The 22334-nt window shown below is 40.9% G+C and overlaps 1 protein-coding gene across 2 annotated transcripts; it reads right to left on the reverse strand.

Moving 5' to 3' along the window:
- Nucleotides 1-3659: 3659 nt before the first annotated feature.
- Nucleotides 3660-15631, reverse strand: CUNH11orf58 (chromosome unknown C11orf58 homolog). Of its 2 annotated transcripts, none has more exons than XM_021167228.1 (5): nt 15412-15631; nt 9431-9514; nt 6972-7032; nt 5649-5758; nt 3660-4660 (listed from the first exon to the last, which is right to left on the reverse strand). In XM_021167228.1, the coding sequence occupies exons 1-5, from the start codon at nt 15472-15474 to the stop codon at nt 4433-4435; spliced, it is 546 nt and encodes a 181-aa protein (XP_021022887.1). In that variant the 5' UTR covers nt 15475-15631; the 3' UTR covers nt 3660-4432. The 2 variants fall into 2 exon arrangements, with proteins under 2 accessions (XP_021022887.1, XP_085697502.1); XM_085841376.1 differs by having other exon boundaries at nt 15550-15626.
- Between the last annotated feature and the right edge of the window lie 6703 nt (nt 15632-22334).

The following is a 22334-nucleotide window of genomic DNA, read 5'->3' on the forward strand; positions in this document are numbered from 1 at the left end:
TTTAGGTCTAGTATGGTTTTGTTCATTTCCCTCATCTGTTTGGATGTGTTTTCCTGTTTTTCATTAAGGACTTCTACCTGTTTGATTAGGTTATCCTGTTTTTCTTTAAGGATTTGTAACTCTTTAGCAGTGTTCTCCTGCAATTCTTTAAGGGATTTTTGTGCTTCCTCTTTAATGTCTTCTACCTGTTTAGCAGTGTTCTCCTGTATTTCTTTAAGTGTGTTATTAAAGTCCTTCTTGAAGTCCTCTACCATCATCAGGAGATATGCTTTTAGATCCGTGTCTAGCTTTTCCGGTGTGTTGGGGTGCCCTGGACTGGGCGAAGTGGGAGTGCTGGGTTCTGATGATGGTGAGTGGTCTTGGTTTCTGTTAGTAAGATTATTATGTTTACCTTTCGCCATCTGGTAATCTCTGGGGTTAGTTGTTGTCGTTGTCACTGTTTAAAGATTGGAGCAGAAGCTGTGTTCCACTCACCAGCAGTATCAAAATCCTGTGGCGGGGGTCGTGGGTAGCTGGCGGGTGTCAGCCGACCCTGCGCTCTAGCTACACCAGTTCTGTTCCGGCCGGATGAGGCCTGTGGCCCTACTCAGGCCGGTTTCTGCTTCCCTAACTAATGCAGTCTCAGGTCCCGCGCGCAATTGGATTGTAGCAGAAGCTGTGTTCCACTCACCAGAAGTCTTAAGATCCTGTGGCGGGTGTTGTGGGTAGCTGGCGAGTGTCAGCTGACCCTGCGCCCTAGCTACTCCGGTGCTTTTCTGACCGGAAGAGGCTTGTGGCCCTACGTAGGCCGGATTTCTGCCTCCCCAACCAGAGCAGTCTCAGGTCCCGTGTGACTGGACTGGAGCAGAAGCTGTGTTCCACTCACCAGCAGTCTCAAAATCCTGTGGGGGGGGTCGTGGGTAGCTGGCCGGTGTCAGCCGACCCTGCGCTCTAGCTACACCGGTGCTGTTCCGGCCGGATGAGGCCTGTGGCCTCAAGTTGCCTCGTTTATCATCAATAATGGAGAGAGCTGGGTTGTGACACCTGTCCTTGCTGTGATTTTAACTGGCACAACTTCATGGAATATAAATGTATTCATTTAGGGGAGGAAGGATGTATACCACAAGCATGCTATGTGGAGGTCATGGGTAACTTGTGGGAGTTCTCAACTTCTACCATGTCACATCTGGGGACTAAACTCACGTTGTCTGGCTCAGGGGGGAATCCTTTGTACGAGGGGAGCCAGCCAGCCAGCCAGCCCAGTTCAGAAAAGACGGAAGGAAAAAGACATTACAGAGATAGGAAGATAAAAGAGGCTCATAACTTGTAGATTGTTTTTTTAATATAAGAATAAGAAGTCAGATGTAGCATCACCTACATGCCCTTAATCAACACTCAAAGGCAAGAGGCAGGAGGATCCTTGAATTCTAGGACCGCCAGAGATAACCTGTCTACAAAAGACAAAACACCCACAGATGAAAAGAATTGGAGTTGACAGAGTCACAGGCACTGTGAGGTCCTCCAGTGTTTCTTACTGGCTTGGTGATCTTTTTCCAGAATAACCTGCAGGCCACACAGGTACATCTAAAGGTAGTAGGACTTTAGCAGGAGGCTGACCCTGAACTGAGAGCAACTGAGGCCTGCACTGTCTCAGTGGTGACAGCAGCAAATTCCTATGTGCTCACCTGGTAGCAGAAATTCATTTCCCCATTTGAAAGGCGACCCAACTTTGCTTTTTTTTTTTTTTTTTTTTTAAAGATTTATGTGAGTACACTGTCTCTGTCTTCTGACACACCAGAAGAGAGCATCAGACACCATTACAGATGATTATGAGCCACCATGTACTTGATGGGATTTGAACACAGGACCTCTGGAAGAGCAGTCGGTGCTCTTTAACTACTGAGTCATCTTTCCAGCCCCCAACTTTTGTTTTCAAGTAAGGTCATTACACCGGACATTTCTGCTTCTTCCATTCACCGAGGTGTTAAATATCTAGGCTTTTAGCTACTACAAATGACATGAATTCTAGTCATTAAGAGGCAGTCATTTGATGCAAGGAAAGGCCCTGTTAGGAGTGAACCGCTGGGTGCAAACTTGGGACAAGGACCGTTCTGGATGAAGTCACTAGTATGGAAAATCACAACCTTTCCACTGTGACCAACTGCTCAAAAGCCATTTGTATTCTTTGAGTTTTCTATCTCATGCAGTGTGTGTCAGCTGTCATTGCACACATGCAAGTTGAGAGGACGATTCAGAGCAGTTAGAGAGCGTGGTAGGCTTGACTCCTATCACGTGGGTGCTGGAGGGCAAACTCAGGTCATCAGGGGCAGACTGACAGTCAGGGCCTCTACCCACTGGGCCAGTTTCCTGAACTTTTAAAGAATGGGTACAAGATGGCATATCAAGTCATTTGTTTCCCTTTCATGTTGTTCCTTGAAACATGTCGTTCATTCATGTAAGATAGGCAAGGTGGTTAATGTGCTGTGGGGACTACAGGCTGCAGGGCCTCATGGACCAATAGGTTCTTGAGTAAGAACCTATTCTACCCCTTGAGTGTTGTTAGTTTAGTGGCTAGACATGGACTAATTAAAACTGAAAATCTTATAACTAGCCCTGCATGTTTAATAGTGAGTGGGTGGAGTGGCTTTAAAATCTCACTGATCTTCCTTCCATTCCTTTGTGGCCCTGAGGACGGGGCCTTTACTATGCTAGCGGAGCGCCCTCCCAAGCAGCTGGCGTTTCCAGCTTCCATTATTATTTTTGAGACAGTCCTTCTCTGCAGCTTCCTATGACCTCAGGGCAATCAGCTCAGTCTCCCTGGCACTAGGATGTCTGGCCAGCATCCTTATGGTTCTGCTCTTAAATGGTGTTTTGCCTCCTGGTATGTTTGTTTGTGTACCACTTGTGTACCTGGTGCCTGTGGAGGTGAGAAGGGCACATTGGATTCCTTGGAACTGGAGCCTCTTATCTCATCTTTTTTTTTTTGAAGGGGGAAGGGACTAGAGGACAGAGAGGGAGCAGGAAGACAAAGAGAACAAGAGCCTCTCATCTATTCTTAGACATAAATTAGTTCTTAGTTTCGACGTAAATTAACTGTAATGTGAAGTCCCAGAGGCTGGATTTGAAAATCAGTGTTTACACTAAACCCAAACTTCTCTAAGGTACTTTACACACACTGTTGATCTTCCAGAGAATACTTACATGGGCAGTACCTACTTGTAGAGTGTGAGGAATTAAAAAACAAAATGAAAAGGCCTTTTGGGTGAAAATGCAAAACGTAGTCTGTGAATCAGAACTCAACTGCTCTGTGCCCCCATTTCAACTTTGAAAGGAGTAGCTTTACAAAGTCCAGCTCAGCAGGCACACACTGCAGTCTGATATGTAACATCAGTTCTAATACAGGCTGCATTCTCATCTTTAAGCTGATTAAAATTTGGACAGTTATTCAAAGCTCCATCCACTACCCCACAATGCACTCAAGTAAACTGCTGTACAAACCAAGGAGACAAGAGATGAGCCCGCCCCACTCTGGCAGCCAGCTGCAGTCACCTGGTGATGGTTCCTGCCAGCCATGTAGACTCTAGAGAGATGGTGAGATGAACATACATGGTTTCCTACTTCTTACTTGGTAAGCCTGCTCCCCATTTACAGACAATGAGGATAAAGGCATCACAATCAAATATGGGAAACTGCTTTCTCTTTATTTAGACCTTAGGAGGAAAAAATGAACTTTGGTCACATAGTACCTTAAAAAAAAATCCAGTTTTACATATTTCTAAATACACAGGACTAAATGAGCAGAGAAATAATTTCTTCTGTAAAAACTGGCCAAATTTTATCAAAACTTTACCATACAGTAAAATCAACTTATATAAAGACATTTTGGGTTTGCAACCTTTGAATGATGTAACAGGGCACTTCCACACATAAGTGTCCTGTGCTTGCTCTGGTCCACGAGCAAAGACTAAACAAGCATGGACTGTCAATGATGGTCTGCAGCAGGGCTGGTGGCAGCCAACTCCATGATGGACAGGTCTACTTTAACAAAGTATAATCAAGGGAACATGTCACAGTATCAGATGAATTATGTAAGAGAAAAATAGGAACAAACCAAAAGATGAAGATGAAAGAGCTGCCACAAACAAAGCAAGTGTCCCCCATAATGCACCTACAGAGGCAAACGGTGGGGAGAGGGCAGATGATGCCAATATGAAAGGAAGCTGAGTACAGCATTTATTTCTCATTTTATACAACTCTGACTCTTTACAAAAGTGGTTATAGTCATGCCTGGAGAAATGTAACCCATGGCATTTGAAAGCAAACACTCTTTGTAGTTATTTAAAAGGGCCTTTTTAAAAATTATAATACAAAGGTCTGTGCTCTATAAGCAGTCCTCCACTGTGCATTATAACAATAAGGCTTACTTTTAATACAAAGACTAAGTGTTTGGTAGTTAGGAGCCACTGGACTTGACAAACATCATCTTATAATTGCTCTTCGCATCTTTTTTGCTTTTCGGGTCTTCTGTGTCATCAGGATGCTCAGCAGCATGAAGCTCTTCTGCAGACTCCTCCTTCTCAGACTCAGAGTCACTGTCCGAGTCATCTGGACTCTCAGCATCAGGGGAGTCGTCCTCATCGTCATCTCCAGCCACATCACCTTCTCCATCATGATCTTCTACCTAAAACATCAACCAAAGGCCTATGAGGGAAGAAAAAGAAGCACCACTGGCCAGTACAGAAACTGGGAACTGGGATTGGTCCTAATTTTTGTCTATCTTAAAAATCAGCCCACTTAACTCAGGAGGCAGAGGCAGGTGGATATCTAGGAGTTCAAGTTCCAGCAGGGGTTACATAGTGAGCCCCTATCTTAAAACACCCCAAGGAGTCCACTTCATAGTATTAGGTAGTATTAGTATTTCATAGGCAAATTAAGATTCCTGGCTGCTGAGGGAAAGACTGAGGACAGCCACTCCAGGCTTTAAGGAAAGCCTCCCAGGAGCACTTCGCTGTCTCCCTCCTCTAGACTGACATTTCCTGCTTTTCTCTTCCTGGAACAGCATCTGTCAGTCATTCACACCACACCAGTCCTTATTACACAGTGGTCCTTATTAGAGACCAGTTTTAAACTTACATGAAAGACTTTTATCTTATGAGCATTATCCATATCTGTTAAAGGTCTGCCAAAGTTAAGTAAAATTTACCCTAAGCCAATATTAGAAAACTCATTTTAACTTCTTAAGAACATTTCCTGATTCTGTAGTGACAGAGACGTGCTGCAAGAGTATTTTGAGTAGCTGACAAGAAAGCACTCTCTCGCCGGGCAGTGGTGGCGCATGCCACTTGGGAGGCAGAGGCAGGCAGATTTCTGAGTTCGAGGCCAGCCTGGTCTACAGAGTGAGTTCTAGGACAGCCAGAGATACACAGTGAAACTCTGTCTTGGAAAAAAAAAAAAAAAACAAAAAACAAACTAACACACTCTCTCCCTCTCCTCTCCTCTCCTCCCCTCCCCTCCCCTCCCCCCATCCCCCCTCCCCTCTCTCTCCCTCTCTCCCTCTCTCTCTCTCCCTCTCCCTCTCTCTCTCTCTCTGTCTCTCAGGGTTCTTGGATGCCCTGACAACCCAAATATCAAATGGAAAGCGATCATGTCCCAGTCGTGAGCAGTCATACCTCACTGAAGCCGAGTCCGCAGTGCCGCCGGTACCGTCCTGACAGTTTGCTGTCCATGCTCTGCTGGTACTGAGACTCCAGCTCTTCATTAATTTTCTTGTCTTCTTCCCCTGCGTGTCCATTGTACTTTGGTTATGATTCAGTCAAATCAACAAAAACATTTGATTACACAAAAAGACCCACAAAACAGAGGCTATTCTATTCAGGGCTGAGGTCTCTAACTGACTGACTTCACACTGCACTGTGTGGACAGTTTCTGTAGCACAGCTGTCACCCACTAAACACCACAGTAGCCAACACACACACTTATGATAACTTAGGAGCCAAGCTTCTAAATTAATGTCTAATGATCACTCTGAAGGTTTCCTCCAAGTGACCTAAAAACCTCCAATAAACAAGAGTATTTGTTTCTGAACAGAGAACAAAAATGAGCAATTCTGCTCAGAGCATGCAAGGTCATCTCAGGGTGGCCTGGTAATGTTTCTTGGTGCCTGTCTTTGCTTCTCAGTTAATAGAAACAAACTAAAATCCCAAGCTATTTACTATGCAACATTTGTATGCTCGTTTACTCTGCACCAGGCAGCAGAGCACTGACAGCCCTGTGACCCCACTTCACATGGATGGTCCTCCACAGTCTGTACCCAACACTGGGGTTAGTGCTTTAGTGTACAAAAGCAACTTTAGGTTCCAATCACACATTTCTGTGCTTCCAGTTATTTTCTTCATAGAGCTCTCAATGTCTTTGGCATCATTATCTAGTGAGCACGGCAAGGACTATCCCGACCTCTCATGCCATTTCACTTTATTACAATTCTCAATTTTAAAAGACAAGTATTAAATGCCAAAACGCCTTTCCATTTTGAAAGGCCAATGTTCTGCCTTGTGGAACAATGATAATCATTCTGAAGTAACTAATGTCAGATCGCTTCTCGGCCTTTTGGCTAAGATCATGTGTAATGATTTCTGAAAGATACTATATAAGATAGGTCCTATAAAGTTAAATGATTCAGTTAAAATTTTTGTTACATTTAGTTTAGATTATGCTGTTAATTAATAACAACCAAAATTTCGTTTACCTTTCAGTAGACTGAATTAAAATCCAATTCATTTGCAGTTTTTATTAAAAAGTTTTTCCCATATATTTTTTTATTTTATATTTTTCTGCCTTTTTTGGTGCTGCAAAGCCAGGGCTATAAGCATGCTAGGCAGCTGTTTTACCAATAGAATATATTTCCTTGAAATGCTTTAGTTAACAGAACTATGCACAGAAAAGCTCAAAATCATATAGATCTAGCACCTCTACTTTAATTATGTTTTTCTTACCTGTTCGGAAGTGAGATGTTGATTTGTGATCTCCTATAACAAGGCGACCAGTGTGTTCTTTCTGTAAGAAGGTAGAAAATATATTAAAACTTGAAATTGCTCATTTAATATAATTACTGGGTATTCACTATAATGTAGTGGAAACTACTGCAAGTTTCTGGAATATTCTGAAGACTAAGGCATAAATCAAGATCTTTGTCTTTATGGAATTATATACTAGCAAGAGGAAAGACTAGAAAGAAATACACAAATGTAAGCAGTGAATTAAACAATCCTAGGAGGTAGTGCCATCAAAACAAAACAGAGAACACAATCACAGAACACTCTAAAGGGGTAGAGATCAGGTTCTAATATTTTGAGACAAGGTCTCACTATGTAGAACCAAGCTGTCCTTGAACTCATAAGAGATCTATCTGAGCCGGGCGTGGTGGTGCACACCTTTAATCCCAGCACTCGGGAGGCAGAAGCAGGCGGATTTCTGAGTTCAAGGCCAGCCTGGTCTACAGAGTGAGTTCCAGGACAGCCAGGACTACACAGAGAAACCCTGTCTCGAAAACCAAACCAAACCAAAACAGAGATCTATCTGCATCTGTCTCCCAAGTGGTAGGATTAAAGGCAAGCACCACATGCCTGTCCCAGGCTGGAATTTTAAATGATACACAATGAGAAAATTAAGCCAGCCCAAGCATTTTCTTTCCTGCTGAGTACGTACTGTCATTTCGTCATGGCCCCTTGCTCCCATCTCAACACAGGTTTCTCTATGTAGTTCTGACTGCCCTGGAAATTATTCTGTAAACCAGGCTGGCTTGCAACTTTAGAGATCTGCCTGCCTCTGCCTCCTGAGTGCTGGGATTAAAGGCGTGTGCTATCATAGTGCCTAGACTTCCTGAATTTCTTAAAACCTTTTTGGCAATCTCTTCCTGATTCCTCAAGAGTATCTTAGAAAGCAAGCAAGCAAGCAAACAAACAAAACAAAGTAAAAAAATCCCCCCAAAACTTATTTAGATTGAAAGCAAAATATTTATCACATACCAAGTAGTAGAAAATAAAAATGAACATTATTATTTATAATATATCACAATTAACTAGCTACTTCTTTATTAGATTACAACAAACCCTTAATTTCAACCTGCCAAAGACAGATCTTAAAACAATGTAATACAAAACATAAAAAGTCTCATTCAAAGAAACTACATAATTAGTTTCACTATTCAGTCCACTCTTTATGGTTCCCATTTCATTTCCTAAAGTAAAGAAAGGATCCATGAAAAAAGGAAAAGATTAAATCTAATCCCAAAGCAACATTACAAAGTGCGTGTGGAGACACATGTATATTTCTTCCATCTAAGGACACATCTAAGCTCCACCTCCAGCCTTTAGGCAAAGATTTATATGGTGGCAGAAAAGCCCATTAACTGGTTACTAAATTTTAAAGATTGTCTTAGACTAATGTTTTTAGTACTGTCAGAATTTTCATCCTAGTACTTGATCATGTCCCCTAAATTACTTTATATGCCTTTAACAAATCTTTTATTTGTAGATGCCAAGAGAAAGCTGCGTACTATAAAACCCTGCAAATCGTCAGGAAGCAAGGATCACTGACTACAGAACGCGTCCTGACAGTTCTGTGAGGGTCTGCCTTCCTCGAGCTCTATACTCAGAACCCTCTAATGGGAGTTGAGCTTTCACATCTGCCCACTACTATTTCTGGAATCTCTTGGGCAGGAAAGCTGGAGATAACTGTCCACCTCTGTATGCTCCCTCACACTAATGACTCTGTGTTAGTTGCCGTTTCTTTCAATGCACAACAGTCATCACACCACCACTGGTGATACCCAGGCAGGACACAGAGCAGTGCTGGCACGTATTAAATCATCAGTAACTGCTGGTGAAATGCACCAGGGCTTCACATGTACAACAAAGGGTGCGGTTTTATCTTGGGGTGCTGAAAAGAAGAAAATGTCCTCCCAATGCTTTCAAATGTAGTTTGTAAACAAAACTGCTAGGAAGTGAAAGGTTTTCAAAGAATGCTTTCTTAGCACCTATAACTACACATTTAATTAAACTCAGGTGTATCCGAAGATATATGCAACATTCCTAAAATTAGGCCTCTGATAAGGAAGATTCCCTTGGCTGCTACTTTAAGGGCTATGAAATACAGACTTCTGACTTTTGGCAGCAGCTATAATTGCTCAGAAATGCCTTCTATGAAAACCATCAGGTAGCAAGCAATCAGCTGAGTTTATACAAATCCAATTTTCTTCATATAGTCTCTAACCACACTGCCAAAGGTGGTTCAGAAATAGTATAAATTGAAAGTGTTTGGTTAGGCTAGGTGTATTTCCCAAAGCAAAAAATAAATCAAGCAGAAGAAAATGGACCCCAAGATGCCCTATCCTCCTCTCTTAACCATATAGACACAGCACTGTTTTAAAAAGATAAAAACATACAATGCTTACCTTTCCTGCACCCATAAGTCTCAAGAACTTTTGTTTTCTTTCTTCATTGCCTAAGTCTGCTGCCTCCCAATTGCTAGATCCAAGCTGCAAGACATTAGTTATTTTGGTTTTTGTTTCTGCATTTACAAATACTAAAACATTTATATTCAATCTGTAACTCCAAGTTTTCTTCTGCCAGTTTTAATTAACTGGGACTCGTGGTTTGTAGAAGTCAATCAATGTATCACACCTGAGTCCTGCCAGCTCCCTTCCCTCACCTCATGGCAGAACTCCTCATTCTGTTACAGCCACAGCTCTGTCTCTAAAGCCTGAAAATGGCAACATCACATAGAGCACTCATACATTACGATGTACACACTCCTACGGGTCTCAAGCTCCAGGATGCAAATCTGTGACACCTACTGCCCTAATCAAGCTGTGAAGGGGACTAGGCACTCAGTAACAGCAGGCTGCTAGGACTGTTAAAGAAAACTTTTAAAATTCTGGGTTTGGGCCAGTCAGATGGCTCAATGGGAGAAGGTAGTTGTTGCTTAGCCTGACAACCTAAGTTTGAGCCCTGGGATTCCCAAGGTGAAAGGAAGGAAATGACTTCCATGTAGTGTGACATGAAATTATGCTGAGTGAACGTGTATATACACATGCACACGTACACAAAAAATGTAATAAATCACTCAAAAATAGACTTTGCTTATATTCTAAGAAACAGCATGCCATCATAATCTTTCAGGTTTTTTGTTTGTTTGAGAAATTCCAATTATTTATTAGACCCAAAATGTTATAAATTTTATTGTTTCTTACAGATCCTCCAAAGAGCAGAAATAAAGTTTACCCCCGAAAAGTCTAAAATTCACTGTATCTTTCAAGCAGGATCGCTGAACTGTTTTGTCAATTTAAGTACTATAGAATTATAATTAAATTTTCCTCTACATTTTGAAGCAAATGTAAGATTTCATTATAATCTGTCAACCACTTGCAGCCATATTAAGAGTGATTTAAGGAAACAAACAAGAGAAACCCTTTTTGTACTATATTGTGTCAAATATCTTACTGTCAAAATGTTCAGTCATCTGTTGTGCAATCTTTAATTTTTACCCAAAAGAAGAAAACTGACAAAAGGCATTTTAGAACTAAGATTTTTAAAAAAGAAGAGGGCCAGAGACTTGTCTCAGTGGGTAAGAGCAATGGATGCTCTTTTCGAGAACCTGGGTTTGATTCCCAGCACTGACATGGTGGTTTACCACTGTCTGTGACTCCCATTCTAGTAAATTCACGCCCTCTCTGGCCTCCATGGGTACGAGGCATACACTTGGTGCACAGACATATTTGTAAGCAACACACTCATACACACAAAAAATTAATAATTAAAAAAGCGAAATAGCAGGTAGTATAGAATTATAGGCTAAAAATGAGGATGAAGTTATGTGCAAATAACTCAGGCCGATTCTTTGTATAATAAACGACTAGATGAGTTTTTCCAACCCACCAATCAAGTGAGACAAAACAGGAATAAAGAATATGGTACCCTCATGCAGAAAGCCACTCAATGGGAAGGGCTCCGTTTTGCAGAAAGAGTTTCATTTTGCAAGAAGAGCTGGGACCATCTCATTTTTCTAAAAGGATGCTTGGCTTTTACTTCATCTTTTATTATATGTGTACAACATTTACTTGATTTGTAATGGGCAAAGGCTGAAGACAGGTGTGCATACAAAGGTGACTAAAAGAAAAAGATGATAAAGAAGTGAAGACATTCATTTGATTGACCATTCTAACTAAAATATAATAAAAAATAAAAATGTTTTACAATTATGGGGCAAAGGTAAAAAACCTCCAACACAAAATGGTAAGTCCTCAGTTTTCAAAGAGTCCAACTATTATATTTTCACTACGAAAATACAAGAAACAGAAGCGACAAGAAAGCTAAAACCTACTAGAAATAGATAAACAATCTTTCTTTAACCATATGTTCTAGTTGATACATGACACCAATGAGCAATCAGCTATACCCACAGGATGCCAACCCTTTGGGTTAAAAGACTGTTAAAAATCAGAAGATAGAGTAGAAATTTAGACTTGTTATTGTTAAATTTAGATTAAAATTCTGAGTAGTCATTGATAGTCCCTTTTTATTTCTCTGAAAATTACGAATGAAATATACAGAATTTTTAAAACAAGGAGAACAACTTCTGAACATATCAGAGTTAAAGCATTAGCACCTCACCACTTGTTCTTCTAAACTACATCTGGTGAGGAGATTTGATGTTCTCATCATTTTGGCTGCCTAAGTTACAAATCTCTATTCCTTTCCATGACTGCAGACCTTTTTATAGATCAATTAGTCCTAACTATTTCTAGCTCATTATAATAAAGTACCACTACTACCAATTTTTTTTTTTTTAAAGTTTTTCGAGACAGGGTTTCTCTGTGTAGTAGCTCTGGCTGTCCTGAAACTCACTCCGAAGACCAGGCTAGCCTCAAACTCAGAAATCCTCCTGCCTCTGCCTCCTGAGTGCTGGGATCAAAGGCATGCGCCACCACTTCCTGGCACCAATTCTTATTCTCACTAAACCACTTGCTCTGTGAGCCAAGACTGACATTTCACTTAGCTTTGATTCCTTATTGACTTAAGACTTTTCAGAAGCCTATTTTATGCCTGGTGTGGTGGCTCCTGCCTAACTATAATCATGAGATAAAGGTAGCAGTGTCCTGAGTTTTGGGGCTACACAGAAAATATAATACTAGTCTCAGATACACAGTAGTTTTGAATTGAAATCCCAATGGCTGGGGACATAGTTCAGTGGTAGAGAACCTGCTTAGCATGTAGGAGGTCGTGGGTTTGACTCCCCACACCCAAAACCAAACTAAACCACCACTACAACAAAAGAAACCATCTCAAGAATGCATGAAGAGTTGCATACAGGTTAAAAATCTAATATGAAAACCTGAAAGGTTGTGACTCCAAAAATTCTCTTGAATGTTAACATGGCACAAATTATTCACCTGACCTTACAACTCAGTAGTAACTCAGTAGTGATAGGTGCACTCAAAATATTGTTATATTGTTACCTTCAGGCACATTTGTGAATGCATGAAACAGGTCAATGTTTTACCAATACTCAGACCTTATTCTCAAGATAGCTCATTATAAATATGCTAATAGGGCTGGAGAGATGGCTCAGTGGATAAGAGCACTGACTGCTCTTCAGAAGGTCTTGAGTTCAAATCCCAGCAACTACATGGTGGCTCACAACCATCTGTAATGAGATCTGACTCCCTCTTCTGGAGTATCTAAAGACAGCTACAGAATACTTACATATAATAAATAAATAAATAAATCTTTAAAAAATATATGCAAATATTCCCAAATCCAACAAATTCTGAAACCTGAAACACTTTTGGTTTTCAGCCTAAGGGACACTCAACATGCAACCTTCTTTAACTTACAAGTGACTTCCCACTCCCAGTGGTTCTCAAACTGTGAGACTCCTTTGGGGGCAGCATATCAGATGTTTACACTATGATTCATAACAGTAGCAAAATTACAGTTATGGAAGTAGCAACGAAAAAATTTATGGCTGGGGACCACCACAACACAAGGAACAGAATTAAAGGGCCGCAGCATTAGGAAGGCTGAGGAGAACCACTGCTCTAGAGCCGTTCACAGTCCAACAAGCAAACCAACCAGTGGGCAGGTAATAAAGGGCACTAAGGCTCAGAAACTGCATGAGCTGCCCCCACGTTCTGGCCACAACCTCTGTTCTTCCACACATACTGCATGGGGCCAAATTACAAACCACAGTTGCAGAACTGTAGAAAGCTAAAAACACAACTATCTAAAATCCAACTTTTCCAACTTCCCATTCTCTTACAAGAATACACTCAGGCTGGGGTTGTAGCTTATACATAAGGCCCAGGTTTCAATGACCAGCACACACATACCCAACAAGAACACAGCAGCAAACATCTTGACAACGTTTTTACCTAAGTAACTTCTACTTTTACAATCTCTAATTATATTCTTTTAATGCATTGTTGTTTATTCGTTCTTCCTTTCCAAGAACAGCAAGCACATTTCCGAAATACTACATTCTGAAACACAGTGCCTAACGAGTACTTGTGATTCTCGCACTCAGATAGAACAGCTTTCATTATCCACTTCTACCAAACCAATGAAACCTAAGAAGCCCTTTTCACTCCTCCTCCCCTAAGACAGACTGCAGGCAGTGTGTTACTCCTCATACACATATCCCACTGTACTTGAGACTATTTCTATGTCACCCTTTCCTAGCAGCGCATTCTGAGATATGATATCTATTTCTAGTATCTTCTGGTTTTGTGGCCCGCAATTATGCATCAAATCACTGAATCAGAAAACCTTGCAGCAGATACTAACACATAAACTGATAGTTGATTTTCTAAAATTACCAGGTGTATCTTGAAAATACAGATGAGCTAAACAAACAAAAACATCAAGCAAGGTAATATCCAGTTAGCAGAAAAAATAATAAACATATATAATGGAAACTGAGTTAAGAAAACCACTGTTAAGGGACACGTTACTGTATATAGCATAACAACAACACAATCATCTTTATGATAGCATAGGTAAAGTCACAGGTCCCAATCTTGAAAATGCAACTATAATCACCTATAAATCAACTATCAAGACAACAGTTATAGGATTTGAAATATATCAAAGTTCACCTGGCTCAAGAATTGTTTTATTTCTGAGTCTATCAAAGCAAGTATGTGTGACATTCTCGGAATCAACTCACGGTTGATACTGGGAGGAAAACAATGTAACAGCTCTTTTACATCTAAAGTTTAGATCACTAAAAAAAACCTAGACAAATTCCTAACAATGCAGAATGGCGGTATTAACAATGGAAGATCTAAATTCCAGTAGCAGGAAAGACAAGGGACATGAATTAATCCCACAGACAACCCGTCATTCCTCCACTCTTCTTTAATTGATTACTAATCTTCCTCACAAGGCTAAAATTTATTCTATTTATTACAATTCTGGTCCACACCCTATCTTCCAACCAAAGGAGCGTGGTTCTTAGTATTCTCGCATTAACTACAAAATAATTCAGGGAACCTTTTATGGCTCACAAAGGACTTGTGAAAGATGTCAAACTGCACTAAAAGTTACAATTCTGAAGCTGACAGTGTATGAATAAGCGAGACCAGCTTTCATCTGTTTCAAAGATGACTTCTTCATGTCCCCTTCCCACCAACTTCCCCATCAAAGTTTCCAAGGGGTTTCATTATAGAAGAACCTAATTTTACAAGTTACCTGCAGTTTCCAAACACTATGCTAGAGCTAAGACAAATATAAGCATCTTTCTTTCAATTCCAGTATCTGGCATTGTAGTCAGTACTGAACAGGTTAATAAGGGACAGTTTATTATTTAAACTGATGAGCTGAGGGCAGGAAAAAGGTATTTGACATCAAAATGCGCTTCTGGGTCTCACTCCCTCTGACCTCGCCATTATTCCATCCCCAAACTGTCTACCACAATCTTCGGCTTAATATTGGTCTCTGTTTATTATAAAGAATGGTGTAGTTAGGGCAGCAATTACCAGTACGCTGCAAAAAAGGATTCGGGCTGGAAAATTTGTCCAAATGTGATTGAACATTTCGCCATTGCCAGAAGAGCGTTTTAGACCAATGTCAGGAGTATGACATATCTATCCTGAAATGACTAAGAAATGAGCTTCACCGGTCTCCCAAAACGCAAAGACATCTCGATTAAGCTCTTTTTCCTTTTCGACCCTTCTCAGGATTTCCTTCCTCAACCCCCGTTCCTACGCAGGTCTCAGGATCTCAGCTCAGGGCCTCTTCAAACCTTCAGATTCTAGTAGGAAAAGGAAGACATCCCTCGTTGCGCCCCCTTCCTTCGGACGCTTCTTCATCCATCCACCCTTCCCGGCCTACCCCAGCCTTCACTAGGCCTCAACCCTCATCCATTGTTATTTACATCGTCGTCGGGGGAGGCTGAACGTTTCACCCCGTGCGGGTGAGACTCCCGGGCAGCACTCATCGTAGGTGGGATCCCGACGGGGATATGCCAAACACACTCGTAGTTCTCCTCAAACGCGACACCAGCAGCCCTCACCCAGCCGCCGGACCAAGCAGCGCCACTCCAGAACGCAGAGCCCCCTCCGGGCCTTCTCCGCCACAGTCGTCACTGCTGCGGCCGCTCGTCGCCCTGGAGCACACCGGGAGTTGTAGTTTTTTGGACTCACTCTTTACTGGCCTGACTAAGCCGTCTTCAGTGACTTAAACTACAATTCCCAGGAGGCCGAGCGAAGCATCTCGCGCGGCGTGGCGGGAGTGCCCTCGGAGGCTACGTTTTCTTCGGCGTGTAGAGGGAGCTTTCCTGTGGATGGGTATGGTGGCGATCGTTGGCGGAGAACTTCGTTGCCACAGACAGGCCTAGAGTGGGTTTTCACCTTTTTTTTGTGTGAGATTCTGCCCTGTTAGCAAACACATTCATCATAGTTAAACACATAGACTTAAATGTAATGTTTGAGGCTTTTTGAATACAAGTTCTCGGCCCAAGACAAAAACCTTTTTAAAAAATGGCTTCTTCCCCCAGCCTAATGTGTGGTCTCTACTGCTCACACGGGATATTCTGACTAACGTCTTCATTCTCTTCCTTTCCTTCCTTTCTTTTCTCACTGAATAGAGTTCAGTGTGAAGCTGAAGGCTTGTTAATAGGCTGTTTTGTTTTGTTTTTCGTTTTTTTTGTTTTTTGTTTTTTTTTTCCTAAGCAGCTCCACCCCTCAGGAATTGTGGACGGTTTTCCACCGCGCTTAGTGTTTCTAGACAAGAGTGACCCACCCCTCTCACTCCTTTCTTAAGGTGGATATTATTTGAAACTTCATCGACTGAAGTCTGTCTGCCAAAAAATCCTGTAACTTTATTATTTTTCTTGGGGTGGTGGGGGGTAAGTTTCCTATATAATAAACCCCTTTAAAGTTACAGTACAGTAGCACCCCCAACCTGTTGCAACTGTCTCCACAGTCTAGTTGCAAGAGACCACCCCACCCCCGCCCCCTTAGGATGGATACATTCCCTGCCCTTCCCATTTGCAATCCTGTTTCTATTTCCCTCATTTCCCTGCTCCTTTTCCAGCCCCAACTAAGCTTCCTGCAAGATCTTGTAGTCCAGTGTTCTGATACTGAAGATAAACGTCTGTATGTTATAGCTGAATTTGCAGCCACAGGTGAACCTGGCATACTGTCAGGATGACTTTCTTGCCCTTACTCATTCTGAAGCCTTCCAGCCTTGATTTTTAAAAAGATTTTTTTTTTCAAGTATAAACAAATAGTATGACGACAGTACATGGCTAGTCTTAAGTCCCCATACCGAGTGGTCTATGAAATACCTGTCAGTGTCTGTGCTCAGCAGTTACTCTAGTTGAACTGCATTTCAGATGAGGATGAACCAGTCATTGATAGAACTGCCCAAAGTGAAGCCTGACTATGCCTGTAAACCTAGTGTCTGGGAGGTGGTGAAGGAAGATCAGAAATTCAAGATCATCCTCTCCTAAGTAATGTGTGGTTGGTCAGCCTAGGCTATAGTGAGACCTCCTCTCAAAAGAAAAATAAAAAATAAAAAAAATTAAAACAGCACACCCCCCACCCCCACCCCAAACATCAGGACTTAGAACTTTGCACACTGGGAAGACAGTTTCTTAATTTATGCAGTCATAGATCTAATTCCTTTATTTTTGAAGCAGAGAATAGCTTTTAAATAAATTATATAAAAATACAGTTAGAGCCATATTTAATAAGCCTAACCAAAGCACAAACTAATCTGTTATTTCTGTGTTAAACCACAATAAAGGAAAAAACCAATGAGGAAAATATTTTTAGAAGTGGTTGCTTAGTCACTAAAATGAAAATATTTTACCTACTAACTTCATGACCCTACTTAGTTTTTATTTAACTTTTAAAAATGCAATTACAATGGAATTCCATCTAAGTAACAAAGTAAGATGATTATAATTCACTTCAAATAGATTTGAAAAATTGTAAGAAGCACAATTTAGAACTCTTAGCCATGTTACTGACAAAATAAGATGGCCCAGTAGCTACTTAAAGATAGCTAAGTGAGGGGCTGGTGAGATGGCTCAGTGGGTAAGAGCACCCGACTGCTCTTCCGAAGGTCCGGAGTTCAAATCCCAGCAACCACATGGTGGCTCACAACCATCCGTAAAGAGATCTGACTCTCTCTTCTGGAGTGTCTGAAGACAGCTACAGTGTACTTACATATAAATAAATAAATCTTTAAAAAAAAAAGATAGCTAAGTGACTCTAAGATGAAGAGGATTATTATTAAGGTTAGTAGCTACTAAATATTTTTAACTTTAGTAATAGATAAAAGTCCAGGAAATTTTAATGGGTTAATAATGTGCTTTTTATTCACCAGATTTGTGGCACATCTGGATGGCCATGTCTTCAAGTTATCCTAAAACATCATCGAGCAAATCAAACCTCAGAATAACCTACTGTATCATTTGAACAGACTTGACTCAGCTCATGTTCAGAAAGCTAGATGTGAAGATGAAAGTGTACAGTAGCAGCAATCTGTGATGACACAGAGACTTAGAAACACTCTCCCTCGTTAGCAAGAAGCCATCGCTGGAGCTATTAAATACCGCCTCTAGTACAAGACCATTCCAGCTTCACGTTTTGTTTGTTTTCTAGCACAGTGCCACAGGATGGTTAGTGAATGTCTTAAGTTTGTACTACCTTCGATATCCTCTGCTAATCCTTAAATTTTACCAAACACTTTCAGTGGGTACATAAGGAACATATTTTCTGCATTCAAGCAATTTAAATTTTAATTGTAACAGTTTCAGTTCAGTACACCGATTAGCCATATACATCAAGACAATTTGCCAAAGATAGAAATGAGCAAAAGTGATTACAGAATTACAGTCTGGGAGTGCTGAATGTCGAGGGACAGAGTCGCTAAGAATTATTTTATTCTAGATGAGTGTGTGCTTCTGAAGAAATACCTAACTCTTCAGGTACTTTTTTTTTTTTTAAAGATTTATTTATTTATTTATTTTATGAGTACACTGTAGCTGTACAGATGGTTGTGAGCCTTCATGTGGTTGTTGGGAATTGAATTTTTGGGGGGAGACCTCTGCTGGCTCTGATCAACTCTGCTCTCTCTGTCCCTGTTCATTCCGGCCCAAAGATTTATTTATATACGTAAGTACATTTAGCTCCAGAAGAGGGCATCAGATCTCATTTCTGGTGGCTGTGAGCCACTATGTGGTTGCTGGGATTTGAACTCAGGACCTTCAGAAAAGCAGTCAGTGCTCTTACCTGCTGAGCCATCTTGCCAGCCCCAGGTACATTTTTTTAATAGTGAAAACATTCAAAATTCTTTCTCCTATCTTTTATTTTTCCTGATGTTTGGAAACAAGGTCTCATTAATCCAGCTTGGCCTGGAATTCTACGTAGTACATTGTGTCATTGAACTCATGGTTTTCCTATCTCAGCCCCGACCTCCCCCAGTGTTGGGATTACAGATGTGTGTAGTCTTACCTGGCTTTTGCCTACAACAGAACTTCTTCCCCGTATTTAACTTTAACTTAGTACCTATTCACCAACTTGCCCTCTATATTTTTCTCAGTTTTCTCCTTATCCTCTGGTAAACACTCTCCACTCCCATGAGGTCCACTTTTAAATAATCTCCGTGTGAATGAATGAATCACTCAGGACTTGTCTTTCTGTTTCTCATTTATTCCCGTTGGTGCTCTCCAGTTCCGTGCATAATGGCACACATGACAGGACTCCGTTCCTTTGTAAGGCTGAATGTTGTGTATATATACTATGTCATCTGTTCATCATTGATTGATGCTTAGCTTGCTTCCATTTCTTGGCTATTATATAAATAATGCTGCGTTAAAAATGGGAGCACAGATGTCTCTTCAACACAGTGCCTTCATTTCCTTTGTATACATACCAGTTGGATGATTGCTGTGTATCATATGATAGTTCTATTTTTAATTTTCTAAAAAACCTTCATGCTGTTTGCTATAGTGGTTGTGCCAATATTCATCCATTAGTAGTGTGTGAACTTCATCTTTCCTCTTCATCCTCGATAGTAATATATATATTCAATACTAGTTTTTTCTGGATTGAGGCACACTACTCTGATTATTTTTAGTTGTTGTTCTTCTTCTCTAATGGTTAGTGATGGTGAGCATTTCCTCATCTACCTGTTGGCTGTGTGTGTTCTTCTGAGAAATATTTATAAGCTCTGCTAGAGTCTGACACCCCTGACACACCCCAAAGGCCAAGTTCAAATTTTAATTAATAATTTATATGTTTTGAGACATGGTCTAAAGCTCAGGCAGGCCTCAAATGCCTCATCCTCTTGTTTCAGGCTTATTAAGTTTGAGATTATAGGCATGTACCACCACGCCTGATTCAAGTTCAATTTTAAATTGAAACTCTCAGAAAAATATTCCAGTTATTCCACCATCCCCCACCATTCCTCTCCTCCCAGTTACAGATGTGCCTCTGGATTTTAAAAAGAGCATCATCATCATCACCACTGTCGTCATCATCATCTATGTGGGGGTAAGTGCATGTTAATGCAGTTGCTGGAAGAGGCTAAAGGTGTGGGGTTTCCCTTAGAACGGCGCTTACAGTTGGTTATGAGGCAGGTGCTAGGAACTGAACGTGCATCCTTGCAGTAGTAGTATGGACTCTTGGCATCTGAGCCACCTCCCCAGCCTCATCTGACTTCTAGTACTGTGCCGTTAGTAAGCTAGGGGTCATAATGTGCTTTGTTTCTTTTTAGTTTTCAAAGATCAACACACATGCTGGCACACAGCTTTCATCCCAACACCTGGAAGGCAGAGGCAGGTGAATTTCTGTGAGTTTGAGGCAAGCCTGGTCTACATAGTTTCAGGACAGTCCAAACTTCCTGAGCTATGTAGGGAGACCCTGTCTCAAAACAAAACAAAGCCAGCAGTAACACCCGCCAAGCCCTACATACACTAATGAATCTCACTGTGACACTTTTGCGCACACTGTTTTCACTGATATTCCCACACCCCCATTCTTGCTCTCTACCCACTCCAGCTGGTCCCCCTCCTTTCCCTAGTAGACATCTTCTGCCTTTAAAACAAGTTTTAAAAATCTATTTTATTTGTTCATCAAGTATTTCTGTGTCTGTCTGTCTGTCTGTCTGTCTGACTGAGTTTATGTATGTGAGTTCAGGTCCCTGAGGCTACACGTGGTTGAGTCATCTGGGGCTGGGAGTGAGGAGGACGACCACACCTTGGGTCTTCTGCTAAGAAGTGTGTCCTCTTAATTGCTGAGCCAGTTCTTCAGTCCCTTCCTTCTCTTCAATCACAGATATTCTCTTGCCTTCCTTAGTAAAAGTTTTCCTACCTCTCAAGATCTCTTCTTTCATGATGTCTGAAAAAAAAAATAATAAAACAGTACCATTGTTTGTTCATGTGTATATGTGCATGAGCAAATACCTTAAAATTATTTTTTCCCTTATCACACATAAAACATGTGCTTTGGTATTTTTGGGTTTTTGTTTGTTTATTTGTTTTGTTTTTGTTTTTTTTTTCTAGACAGGGTTTCTCAGTGTAGCCCTGGCTGTCCTGGAATTCACTATGTAGACCAGGTTGGCCTCAAACCAGGCTGGCCAGAAGGGAGGGACTGAAGAACTGCCCCTGCCTCCCAAGTGTCAGAATTAAAAACATGTGTTTTGAAAATAAGTTAAAATATTTTAAAAAATAAAAATTAAAAGCATGATCTAGGTGTGGTGGCACATACCTTTAGTCCCATCACTCAGGAGGCTGAGGCAGGAGGATTATGAGTTGGAGACCAGTCTGGGCTCACTAGCAAAATAAATCAAGAAATCATGAAGTGCATTTATAATTTCAATCTTTCAGACTTTGTATTTTGCACACAAGTAATTCTCTTGTAAGCTAGGCTAACACAGAACATATTGATTGACATTCTTTCTGAAATTTAAGAGTATAGAGCTGAACATGCTTTTGATGATTTTTATTTCAGAATTTCTGAGGAGAAACGACCACAAATGTTTTGCTGTAATAACTTTCCATTTCGAAATGAAGCATGCTAAACTGACATCCTAAATCCCCAAACATAGAATTAGAGCATCTTAGTTTTATAGAAGACACACACTTCATACAGGCTCTTAGAAATTGCCCCTGAAAGTTTAATGAATTAATTCCTTTATTGTTGTTGCTGCTAAACTGTTGTTTTGTTTTGTTTTTTGTTTTAAAGACTGGCGAGGTTATTGGGGGCTGAGGGTAGGAAGAACTCAATACTACAAAGGAAGTAAAGCGGGAATGTCAGTGCGGGTGGGCAGACAGCCCTATCTGGGCTTTTAACATTTAAAAAGCTCTTTCAGGGACTCTGGAAAGAAAGGCTACAAATGTCTGTAGCTTGAAATGGCTTTTATACTTTTGAACCCGTTATAAAACCTTTCCTTAGAACTCTGTTTCATCTCCCCACCCCCAAAGAAAATAGTAGGAAGAAGGTAGGGGAAGAAAATTCAACTGAAAAAGACCAGACATAAAGGATGCTACTCAGCTTATTATACATTTCTGAACTACTATAAATGGGGGGAAATGGAACAAAAGAGGGAACATGGCCATATTTGAAAGTAAGGGAAAAGAGAAATGATTATGTCCTTGGCAGAACGCTGTCAGGAGCTAGTGGTACCAACAGACACATGGTTTTCCTGCAGGAACCACACCTCTTGCTGCTCCTAAATTGTTTGTAAACAAGCTGCAAAGCCAGGCTGAATATTGACACTCCTTCCTGATGCCCTATTTAACCAAACAATGCCCTGTCCCTTTCAACAGCAAGTTTTTAGAAGTTG

The sequence above is a fragment of the Mus caroli genome, unplaced genomic scaffold (genome assembly GCF_978045245.1).
Source record: "Mus caroli unplaced genomic scaffold, Mus_caroli_1 scaffold_8, whole genome shotgun sequence".
In the NCBI taxonomy this organism is placed as follows: Eukaryota; Metazoa; Chordata; class Mammalia; order Rodentia; family Muridae; genus Mus; species Mus caroli.